Source organism: Papaver somniferum, chromosome 9 (assembly GCF_003573695.1).
Source record: "Papaver somniferum cultivar HN1 chromosome 9, ASM357369v1, whole genome shotgun sequence".
NCBI lineage: Eukaryota > Viridiplantae > Streptophyta > Magnoliopsida > Ranunculales > Papaveraceae > Papaver > Papaver somniferum.
In genome coordinates, this window is record NC_039366.1 from 98,448,957 (window position 1) to 98,460,620 (window position 11,664).

Genomic DNA, 11,664 nt, shown 5'->3' on the forward strand with positions numbered 1-11,664 from the left:
TCAAGTTGTTACAAAACTTATAGCTGCAATGTCTGCAAGATTGTTAAAATTTCTTTTTAGAAATTCTACTCTAGGAAATGAAAATTTGTTGTAAATCAACTTGCAATCATCTACTATTGTTTTATTATACCAGAATAGTTGGTTATTATTAGATTGAAACATCCTACTACTAATTGAGCATCATTAATGAAGCACACTTTGTTGTTGTTCCTTTCTTTCATCCAAATACTAGCTTCCATCAATGCCAAGAATTCAGCTTCTTCAGTATTTCTCGCTACTCCTGAAATGACTTTGAAACCAATATAGTTACATGTTATATCATTCATAATCAAACCAAATCGCAAAAGATTACTATTAATGTCAAAAGAAGCGTCGTTGTATACAATAATGCAGTTATCTGGCAATGAAGATACTGTAGAATTTAAATGATTTGGGAAAGTAGAAATGTTTGAAGGCATATTTGCAGAAGAATCAAATATAAGATAAGTATCCGTACTATTCACGAGCTTAAGATCTAATCTTTTGCAGTAGTGATATAATTAAAAAATTTGCCCTGAAAAATGAAAGAACATCTATCCTTCCATATGCTCCAAGCAACAACAAAAGCTTTATCTTTTAGGGTATTAAAAGGTAACCACTGCCCAACCCATTCTTTTAGTTATGAGTTGAATCCCTTACTTGTGAGACTATGTTATAATAAAGAGTTATAACGACCAAACTGCATGAGCATAAGGACAATGTAAAATAAGATACTAAGCAGTTTCAGGCACCACGATTCCACACAGATTGCAATTCATATCATGGGAGTTATTAGATCTATAGATGATTGATTTCACATGAAAGATATTCTCATAGCATTTCCGAATAAAAATCCGAACTTGGGGAAGCATTGTAAGCTTCCAAAGAGACTAATATAAAAGATTTACATTATGAGGATTATGAATGTGACCAGACAAGATTTTATACAAAGTTGTGATAGAAAATTGGACATTTTTAATGGATGGCTAGATTAGTCCTCCATGACCTGAAAGGTGAATTCTAGTACCTGTATGAGTTGAGCATTCCGAGGAGTGAAATAAGCATTAACTAGATTAAGATTCCAGCTATTAGTGTCTTTATCTATTAAGTCAGAGACTAAGAAGTTGGAGTTTGGGTAGGCATTATATAAAGGCTGAGCACCATTGGGTAGCCAATTCTCTCTAAAAGCCAAAATGATATTGCCATCTCTTAGATCCCAAAATGCATCATGGAGAATAAAATATAAGGCTCTGCAAATGCTTCCCATACCCAAGAGCAGTCTTTACTCAATGAGTAATGAAGGGGAGAGCAATATTTGAAATACTTACATTTCAAAATCTTAAAACAAAAACCATTATGAGATTGGTTAAACTCCAAGCAGTTTTAGTGAGTAAAGCAACGTCAACGCATCTAAGATTTTTGAAACCAAGTCCCCTTGAAATTTGTTGGTACAAATTTTACCCCAATTTTTCAAGTATATAGGCCGCCAGGTCTGTTTATTTCTCACCAGCATTCACTTTGGCCCTTTGAGATTTCCCCATTTGGTGAATAACTTTGTCGGGAATAGAGAAAGTGTTCATGTGATAGACCAAACAGGCCTTCCACACATGATTAACAAGAACAGACCTTCCTGCGGTTAATATTTTTACCAGACCATTTTGATACTCTCTAGTTAGATGGATAAAAAAAGTGTAGAAATTGACGTTTAGTCCCAAACTAGTTGGGTTTAGACTTTTTAATCCTGCCTACTCAAGCCTAGTACTAGGATGTCCAAATTTGCATATTTTAAAACGAGTTAGTCCTTCCATGTACGATTTAGTCCGAACCGTATTTCTATCATGACGAGAAGGACCCTTGTTTGGAAACAATATACACTGATTTGGGATTAGATCATTGCTTCGTTGTTCTTTATCGCCAGAGCTCTGCAACGAAATCAAAAATAGGTTTAGTTATTCATCATGTTTTAGCTCGATTGTTCTTTTCAAATATCTTTGATTTCTCTCCTAATGTCTTGTTCTTCTCGATCTAATTATTCTCTGAAATCCTAGAAATGAGAGATGGCACCAGATCGGTGGTAAGGTTTATGTCTACATCAGATATAAAGCAGGAGATTCAGAACTCTGTACGGGAGATTCAGTGTTCATTTGAGATTGATATCAAGAGCTTTGGATCTTCTTTTGAGGAAGATAGTTAGATGTGATTTTCTACTTAAAGGATCTGCTGATCAAGAGTTCTTAACTTTAAGGTAATTTGATCTATCTTTAATTTAATTATGCTTATTGTTAGATTTCCATTAGGGAATTCAATTGATACAAAATAAAATAAAAAAATCCACGATTTTTTTTTAAAATATTTGAGCGAGTCGTAGAATCGGTTGCTGTGTAATCCCTATCTAAGGTGCATGATACTAAGAAAATGGTATTGTTTTGATTGGAAATGAGTGTGATTCGATAACTATGATGAAGTAATTAAGGGAAGCTGAGGATCTCAAAACCGAATAAGTATCACACAAAAGGGTTAGATTTTTATTTTGTTTATGTTTTTGGTTGTAGGCGTTTCTAAACTACTTCCGTTTCAGAGAAATTTTGGTCATGCAACGGTGTCCAGTTTCATCTTTGATTTGTCCATGTATCTCCAAGAAATGCAGTGGAGATGGAGCATACCAAGGATATTAAATTTTCTGGATTATTAGTGACTACTTGGGATTATAATTAGATTTTGTTAACAGCTAATTTTGAATCCTCTATTTATTGTGATTATGCCTATAAATTTGATCAATCACACCTTGTGGGGTGCTACCTGTACTCGAACGAAGTTTTATTTAAGCTTGACTGTTTCAACTTAAGAATCTTAGAGTGGGAAAATCAAATGTCAGGAGAAGGAGTTAGTGATGACATTCAGATGGCTCTGATGAAACCAGAGACCGTTTCCCCGGTATAACCAATTAAATGAGTTATTGGAATTTTCGATTACAACAACTGGCCTAATAATACCATTAGCAGGAACAAACATCACTAGCTAGAGTAGTTAGGTTAGCTAAAACCATACATAAGCACACTAATTAAGAGTGGGAGTGGGAACTGGGACCATACAATAGAGTGTAGTCATTGCCTTTATATAAGAGGATTAGAGGAGGGGTGGTCGGGGATGAGCTCGAATACAGGTTTCCAGATTACATTGGTGTCCCTTTATTTCAATTTTGTTAGATTAACGCTTTGTATCTCATGGTTATGTTATTTGACAGATTTTTTTTTTGTTGCAATAAAGTAACGTCATGTAGTTGGTTGGTCTTACTGCCGTCTTATTGGCATCAAAATATGAGATTTTTGGCATCCGAAGTGTTTCGTCAAAAAGTTATAATTAGAGGTGCTCTTCCGCATATTATTTTGTCATCTATTTTCTCAAAGAAATCGATAATTTTAACGCAGGTTAAGGAGTTAGTTAGCGGTGCTGTCGACTCATATACACTAGAGATCAAATGCTTTCAGTGGTGTGGATCTTAAAACTCTCCTTGTATATACATTCATATCAGCCCCAATTTACATATATTAAATTGATTCCATCCCTTTTTATTAATTTCCAGGAAAAACATACTTAAAAGGTTGTTGTTTCGTCTAAATGCACCAACTCCTAACATTTGCATCATAAGTTTCTCAAGGCTTATCAGTCAGACGCGAAGGTATGTCATTATTTATTACTGAATTGAGATACCGAATGGCTATAAAATAAGCTTACTTCTATCTTAAATTGGATGAGAAAGAAATAAGCAATTATTGAAGATGAGGAAAAGGAATCCATTAATTCTCTAAATTCAGTTGGGTTATAGAGATTTTCAGAGTTGGTGATAATTTGGATTATATTTTAATGGCGATTGGTACATTAGGTGTTATTGTTCATGGTTGTTTTTTACCCTTGTTTTTTTAGATTCTTTTCTGGTAGCATTTCTTAATTTTCTCTAATTCTTGCATTTTTTTTTTGATTTTTTATATTCATGTGTTCGGTTGAGTAGTTGATATGACTTTGTGATCATGTCGACAATATTATGGAGAAGACCACATGGAAGAGATTGAAACAGATCACATTTTAATCTGACAAGGAGGGTTCATAACGGTTTCTCAATAGCCAAAGATTCGCTATGACTAAGAATCAACAGGTATTAGTTTATCATTTTTTCCTTGTGCTAATCTACTACCTCTGTTACGTTGTTTACTGAAAATAGCTGTTTAGGATTACAGTAAAGTGCAAAAATAATGTTCTCATCAACTTTGTTGAGTTTGCTTATCCTCCTTATGTATAGCCTCATGAGCTTCCTTAGCACTTTTAGTTGATTGCAGACATTCCTGTTCCAATAAGAAATTGATGCTTCACCCGAGTGTTACAGGTTTAAGATTCATCAACTGTTAATGTGTACATAGTTGTACACATGTTGATTCTTGATGTATACATAATTGTACGCATGTTGATTCTTCGTCATTATTTATTATTTTTTGCAGGTTAGTAATTTATTAATATAGCTTGTTAATGAATAGGGAAATCGATGTCAATCAATAAGTAAGTAAATCCCTTAATTTACATGAATGTTACGCTGTGTAAATGAATGAATTAGTGAGGAATTGCACTAGTGAATTTGCTTGATATTTATCAACATTATGACTTCAGAGTTGTATTTCCAGATTAGAGATTGAATTTACATTCTACTGTGAAATTTTGGAATCAAATAACTAGGTTTAGGCCACATTTAGAAGAGTACAACAAGATAGAGTACTAGTAGAGTCTGCAGTTTGAATCTTGACAATTTGAGGAGGACCAACTGGTGTTAGACTTGCTTATGAGCTTTATGTTCATCTGGGGAGGGTCAAGTAGTGATAGACTTGCTGTGCTTGCAGTTTCAACAAGATAGGTGTATTTTTTTGTACACTAGTTATACACGGTGCACATAAAAGTACATTGTATTTTCGTGTGCTTGTTGTACACTAGTATGAGGTGTATATGCTTGTACACCAGTTATATCTGTTAATGAGGGCACAAGTCAATATTAAGAAATGTTAAAAAACCCTAATATCTTATTCACTTAGGATTTGAAGTGGTTTTAGCTGAGAAGAACAACGTTGTTTGTAGCTTTAGCATCTGGTATGATTGGGTTTGAATTTGTGTTGGATTTTCTTGAGCTGAGAATCAGTCAAAAGAAGTTGTTGCCAAATTTGTTTGTGTGGGTATTTTCCATGAGTTCTGGTAGCCGTATTGGATAGATTGAGATGTGTTTTCGCGATCGGTAAGAACGGAAGAGCTGGGTACAGATTTTTTTAGGAAATGAGGTGAGTTCTTTCCAATAATATGATTTTCAGCTGTTTTGATATTGAATTGGTGATGTGTACATAATTGTACACATGTTGACTCTTAATGTGCACATAATTATACACCTGTGGATTGTTAAAAAATTGTTGTTTTCAGGTTCTAAAATTTGGTATGATATATTTTTCAGGGAGTTGTACAGTGAGGAAGATAATATTAACTTAATCTGAATGGCCATTTGTGTTTCAGGTTTGGTAATTCGAATCTACTCTTTTGATGCGACTAGGAATGAGTTCAGTCTCGAAACCAAGTCTATTGTTGTTGCTGCGTTGGCTACTAGGAGTTTGGAAGTTGAAGTTAAAGTCACCAAAGCTCAGATTTGGGACACCTCTAGTCAAGAAAGGTTAGTTTTTTTTTTTTGCTTTCCCTGTATGCAAATATTTTGGTTATTTATCCAAAGTAATAAATAACTGAAACTGTGTGTAATCAAGTTAATGTAATCAGAAGTACCATCTATTACGAAACTTATTAGTGGGAAAGAAATGTTTCAGTATTATGTGCAAAATCTAGATCCTAACGAAGAGGCATCTGCGTCAATATGAAGTTATAACTTAGTAGCGCAGATCACACGGTATCACGTTTGTCTTTGTTGTATACTCCCTGGTTAGATTTAAACACATTTGAATTGGAAGAAGTTGCACATGGTACTAGTGTATCATTGACATAACGAGAGAAATGAACAGCCTCAAGGGTGTCTACCTAGTACACTTGCATAAATAACTAGGGTATCTACCTAATATCGAATGAGGCTCGTAAAAATTAAAATGAAATATGAATAGTTCGAGCCGTCATTTTCTGCAATAGTATCTCTATATCCAACATTCTATGTATAGTGTTTATTATCCTTCCGTGCATTTCCGAGTTACTTAAGAATGCATCCGAAATTCAATGTTAACTGATTGGTACATAAAAAGAATATCAGGGTGAGGAACTGAAGAAACAGATTGGTGCATTAGCATATGTAGAATATATTTCTAAGAACTAACAGGTACCCTATAAATATATTACTTTTTCTCTATCGTTTGTTGTGGCCTGAAAAATTAAGTAATTTTTGTATATCTTTTGTGTGATTAACAAAAGCATGAATGTTACATCAGTTTCGTTTGGGCGTCAATGTAATTTGATTTTGGTCTTGAAATGCAGAATGTGAAGACTGTATTTGAGATTGCGATAAAACTAGATCTTCATCCAACTAGTACACTTGCATAAATAACTAGGGTGTACAAACTAGTACACATGTGAAAATTATGACTCCATAAGCTTATTTATGCAAGACTAGGGTGTACAAACTACTAAACATGCGAAAGCAATGACTCATTAAGCTTATGCTTGCGCAAATAACTAGAGTGTACAAATTAGTACACTTGTGAAAAAGAATGACTTCTTAAGCTTATACTTGTATAAATAAATAGGACATACTAACTAGTGCACTTGTGAAAATAATGACTCTGTAAGCTTATAATTGCATAAATAACTAGGGTGTATAAACTAGTACACATGTGGATAAATAACTCCGTAAGCTTGCGTTAAAAACTAGAGTGTACACAGTGGTGCACCTTGTTCTGTCTCTTGAATATATGGCATGTTTTGTGGGTGGATTTTCTGTAATTTGTAGATGTATGCATAATTGTACACCATTTTCATGTCTTATTGATATATGGCGTATTTAATGGTATAAACGTTGGATTTGCTAGGTTTTTGTTATATATTTGTACATAGCTGTAAGCCATTGTCTCGTCTCATGAGTGGATTGTCTCTTTTGTGGGTATGGATGTTAGGTTTCAGAATTTTTGTAGATGTATACATAGTTATAGACTATTGTTTGTCTCATGAATTTATTGCCTGTTAAGGTATAAATCAACAACGTTTAACGTCTTCATTTCATATCGATTGATCAAATCAAGATGTTAGTTGTAAGATTTGTGTTTTTCTTTTAAAGAAATTTAATAAAACTTTTTTGGATTTCGGTTTCAAAGATAGATTTTTGCAAGTGTAAAAACTAATTCTTGATGAAACCTAAGTTGTTGTTTTTAGATATCATGAGATGATTTTAATGCATGCTTGTTATGTGTTTAGGTACTTTTCGAGGGAGCTTAAAAAAGTGGAGAAGAACAATGAAAAAGTTTTGTAGATCGACGATTTTTTGGATTTTTTGATTTTAATAGCATGCTTGTTAGCATGGTGCTTACGTGGAGGATTCAAGTTGTATATGGTGTTCAAACTGACGCATCTTGTCTTGTTTTTGAATTTTTTGTAATAGTGTACTTGTACAACAGTGTAAATTAAGATTTTTAAAAAATGAAAAATTATATAGTCATATGGGTATTCTTTTTGTAGATCTCGGAAAGAGCTTTTCGAATATATAAAGTTTGTGAATTTTGGATAAACGGTTCAAAAGATAAATTGGTTTTTAATTATTTTTATATTATTTAAAGTTGCTGACATTATCCTGAGTCACTTTGGACTAAATTGTATATATTTGGACTAAATTGTAAATCATGAAGGTTATTTATGTATTTTTCATATTTTAAATAGTTTTTGGACTATTTTGTACCTAGTTGACTCAGTCTGGACTAAATTATATCGTATTTTTTCCTACAAAAATCTGTTTTGGACTCAGTTATGAAAAGAGGAATGTCCAAATATTTCTCATTTAGGGCAATCCTTTTTACATTAAGTGTCCCGATGAGAGTGGCAACAAACGCCCGATCGACGTTCTGACTGAAAAAGCAATCTGATTTCTCTAAATTTATGACTTGACCGGGTACGAGGCTAAAGTCTTTGATTAAGGGCGCTAAACAAGGTTGAGCATTGATTTAATCTCACAAGCGATGTTAACAATGATCTAAGTATCCTTGGTCTCCAATTTTGACAGTCACAACAAGATAAGCAAATAATCCTATTCTAACCTTCACCTGTTCTAATCAGTTAATCTTAATCAAAATTTAAGTAGTCTTGAACGCGTAACAATAGGACAGGTGTAACTACGGAGTAGCCACACTTGGGATCTGCCGATTAAGGCCGGTTCTTAATGATTATCAGTCTCAAAGGTTCACTATAAATGGATCAAAGATTAGTGTTTTAAAATCATAACAAACTATTACTTCTCAATTCTCATCTTTAGAATTCAAAAGCTACTCGAGATTTTACCTAATACATTTTGATTATTAATTTGTTACTATGGCTGCTAACAAGCAAATTTTCATTATCCTCGCCATCGTTGCGATTATGTTTCCTTTGATTGCGTTGGCTACTGATCACGTAGTCGGTGATGATAAAGGCTGGAACAACAAATTCGATTATGCAGCATGGGCTAAAGATAAACAATTCTATGTTGGAGATACCTTATGTAATTTAATTAGAAACGATATTAGTTTTTCCACATTAAAACCCTTAATTTCTTTATCACATTACATTATATTTTAACCAGAAAAGTTAATGCTACTAACTTTTTTTGTGCAGCATTTATGTACACACCTGGATCTCACAATGTTTTCAAAGTGAACGGAACTGAATTCGACCAGTGTATTAAACCAGAACCAAAATTAGCTATCGCCACCGGAAATGATGTAACTACCCTTGCCACCCCAGGAAAAAAATGGTACATCTGCGTTGTGTGTACATATCTCACCATCAAACACGTGTATATAGGAAGATACGTGGAAAGCATGTAAGCCAACACATCAAAACATGATGTACCGCGGAACAACTAATAACTCCCGAAGAGTTACTTTATCCCATCCCCAAAAGGAGCTAAGATCAACGGTGAAGAGAAAGTTAGCTGACACGGATGTGACAGGGGCAGAAGACACTTGTCTGACACGAGCAGGCGCCTCAACTACCCGCATTAAACACTCTGAGCAGTATACGTGTCGATCAACCCGTGGAACGAACGAGGATGGTTCTGCGTGATCAAGTGATGAGCGAAGACCTCCGCGGGACGGACACGAAACACAAGAAGATAAGGTTTCAACGGTCCTCAGAGATGGGTCCCAGACTCTAACCCTATAAATACCCCCTCTCCACCAAGAGTGAGGGGGATCGGAAAAATCAGGGAAAGAAGGAGAGAAAATAATTGTGAGTGTAATTCTTTTACAATAGATAGACATATGTAAACTCCAAAGTCATTCGACTATCCTTGTAACTCTCAAATACATAGTGAAACAACAAACCCCGTGGACGTATGCCTTTGTGCTGAACCACGTAAACCCCAGTCTCATTTACATTTCAGCACTTTACGTTCATCTAAAACTCCATGAATCTCTATTTCTATGTTTGTTCTTCTTTATTTTTACTTAGGTCCCGTGCTCAAACGCCTCGCACGGTGTTATTAGATGAGGCTGTGATAAACCCGAGGGTTTTGAGCCAAGGAATCGGCACAAATGTATCATCAGTATGAGTCTGTCTAGATTACGAACTTTGGTTGTGAACACGTAGATGCCTTCGTGATTTAAGTGTTTACAATTTGGCGCTAGAAACAGGGACTTCGTCCCGGTAAAAGATTTATCTTATCCTGTGATTTCATAATTAAATTAGCGTAAGATTGCTCTGCTTCATTATCTTTGACAGTATTTATCTTTTATTAACTTTACCATGTTCAACAACGCACCCGTTGTCTTCGGTACTACCGACAGTATCGTCGTTTACTGGTTAAAAGATTATTACTTAGATATCAAGGGTCGAACCAATCAGACCGATTGATGGACGAACTTGAAGAATTGAAGAAAAGCCAAAAGGTTTACGCGGATGCTGTGGCTTTGTTGGCCAGAGAAAACCAGGATTTAAAAGACCGGATTGCCTTAAGCACAAAGACGATCCAACAACTCGATGAAGCAAATTCAAAGGCACCCGAACCAAACCAAGACCGAAGAGTCATCGTAGCAGCCAATGGAAACGCGGACAGAGGAAGTAGCGCATCCGATCCAGATTATAACGATGGAGAGTCAAGCTATCACGAGCAGAGGAACGTAGGGCACCACCGCGCGATGGAAGAGCTGCGTGATGAAATGATGGCAGAGATCAGGCAATTAAAAAGTAGACAAGGCGGGGGAAGGTTAGAAGAGGTCATGAGAGAGGCTAACTCCACGCCCTTAACTCATCGCCTGGCCAACACCCCTATTCCACTCAAATGCCCTGTCCCGACATTCGAATGCTATGACGGATCCAGCGATCCCGCTGCACACATTCGGTATTATAACCGTGTCCTGGATAGATGGATCCAGAACAACGCAGTACTCTGTAGATACATCCCATCGAGTCTGAAGGGATCAACATTGTCTTGGTTTGATAATCTGCCGCCAAACTCCATCCACTCCTACGACCAACTCGCAGAAAAGTTCTTAAGAACTTACATGTACAACAAGGCTGTTAATACTGGAATGGATAAGCTCTTTTCACTGGCAATCGGCTATAAGGAAACCACGAGGGAATACACCAACATATGGCACAAGGTCTGCCAAGCCATATGAAGTGTGGACCCGGTGGTAAGTATCAACTGCTACAAGTGGGGATTAGACCGAATGAGTCCACTCTTTGTTGAGATTCATGGAAGCGTGCCTAAGACAGAGGGGGATCTTCGAATAATTATTGAAAAACACGCTCGTCTTGAAGAAATCCAGCGTGAAAACCCGAGGGCATACCCACAAAGGACTCACCGTACAAATTCCGCAGAACAAACCACTGGAGCTAAAAGGAATTGCTCGGTGGAACGACCTCAGGAAGATAGGAAAGAACGAAGGGACGAAAGGCGAAAAGACGATCGGTAATTCGAAGATCAAGTTTACACAAAGCTCAATGCTAGCTATGCTCGGATCCTGCGAGAGATCAAAGGAAGGGAAAATCTGGAATGGCCATGGTCTAAGGGAAAACAACCCCCAAGAACCGAGAAATCCAAAGATTACTGTGAATACCACTGTTTCAACGGGCACCAGACCGAAAAATGTAAAAACCTCAAAATAATGATCCAGAATTTGATTGATGCTGGCGAGCTCAAACATTACATACGAAAGGATGTCGCAGAGGATAGATCTAAACGAACCAAGCCAGTCCAACTTCCAGAAGGGAACCGCACAATCAACACCATCTCGTGTTCTGAAACCGCAGGCCCTCACTTACAGCACAGATAGGAAAGAGGTTACGGAAGCATTTCGAGGACCGATGCGAATTGTATAAGATCGATGGGATAGAGGTGGACGAACATGAAGAGTGGATGGACTCACCTATTATCTTCGATGCTGAAGATATCGACGAAGATATGGAAGACCATAACGACCCCTTGGTCCTCACACTACCCGT

At 36.2% G+C, this 11,664-nt stretch overlaps 1 protein-coding gene and 1 long non-coding RNA gene across 4 annotated transcripts; both read left to right on the forward strand.

The window, feature by feature from the left end:
- Nucleotides 1–1,838: 1,838 nt before the first annotated feature.
- LOC113314087 lies at nt 1,839–7,753 on the forward strand. Of its 3 annotated transcripts, none has more exons than XR_003342262.1 (7): nt 1,839–1,961; nt 2,067–2,263; nt 3,447–3,508; nt 3,602–3,697; nt 4,028–4,171; nt 5,560–5,713; nt 7,447–7,753. It is a non-coding gene; the product is annotated as an uncharacterized LOC113314087 (long non-coding RNA). The 3 variants fall into 3 exon arrangements; XR_003342263.1 differs by adding an exon at nt 4,512–4,569 and having other exon boundaries at nt 1,848–2,263; XR_003342261.1 differs by having other exon boundaries at nt 1,848–2,263.
- Nucleotides 7,754–8,550: 797 nt separating this feature from the next.
- Nucleotides 8,551–10,024, forward strand: LOC113312327 (uclacyanin 1-like). The gene is made up of 3 exons (XM_026561091.1): nt 8,551–8,719; nt 8,833–8,971; nt 9,940–10,024. The coding sequence occupies exons 1-3, from the start codon at nt 8,551–8,553 to the stop codon at nt 10,022–10,024; spliced, it is 393 nt and encodes a 130-aa protein (XP_026416876.1).
- Nucleotides 10,025–11,664: the final 1,640 nt, after the last annotated feature.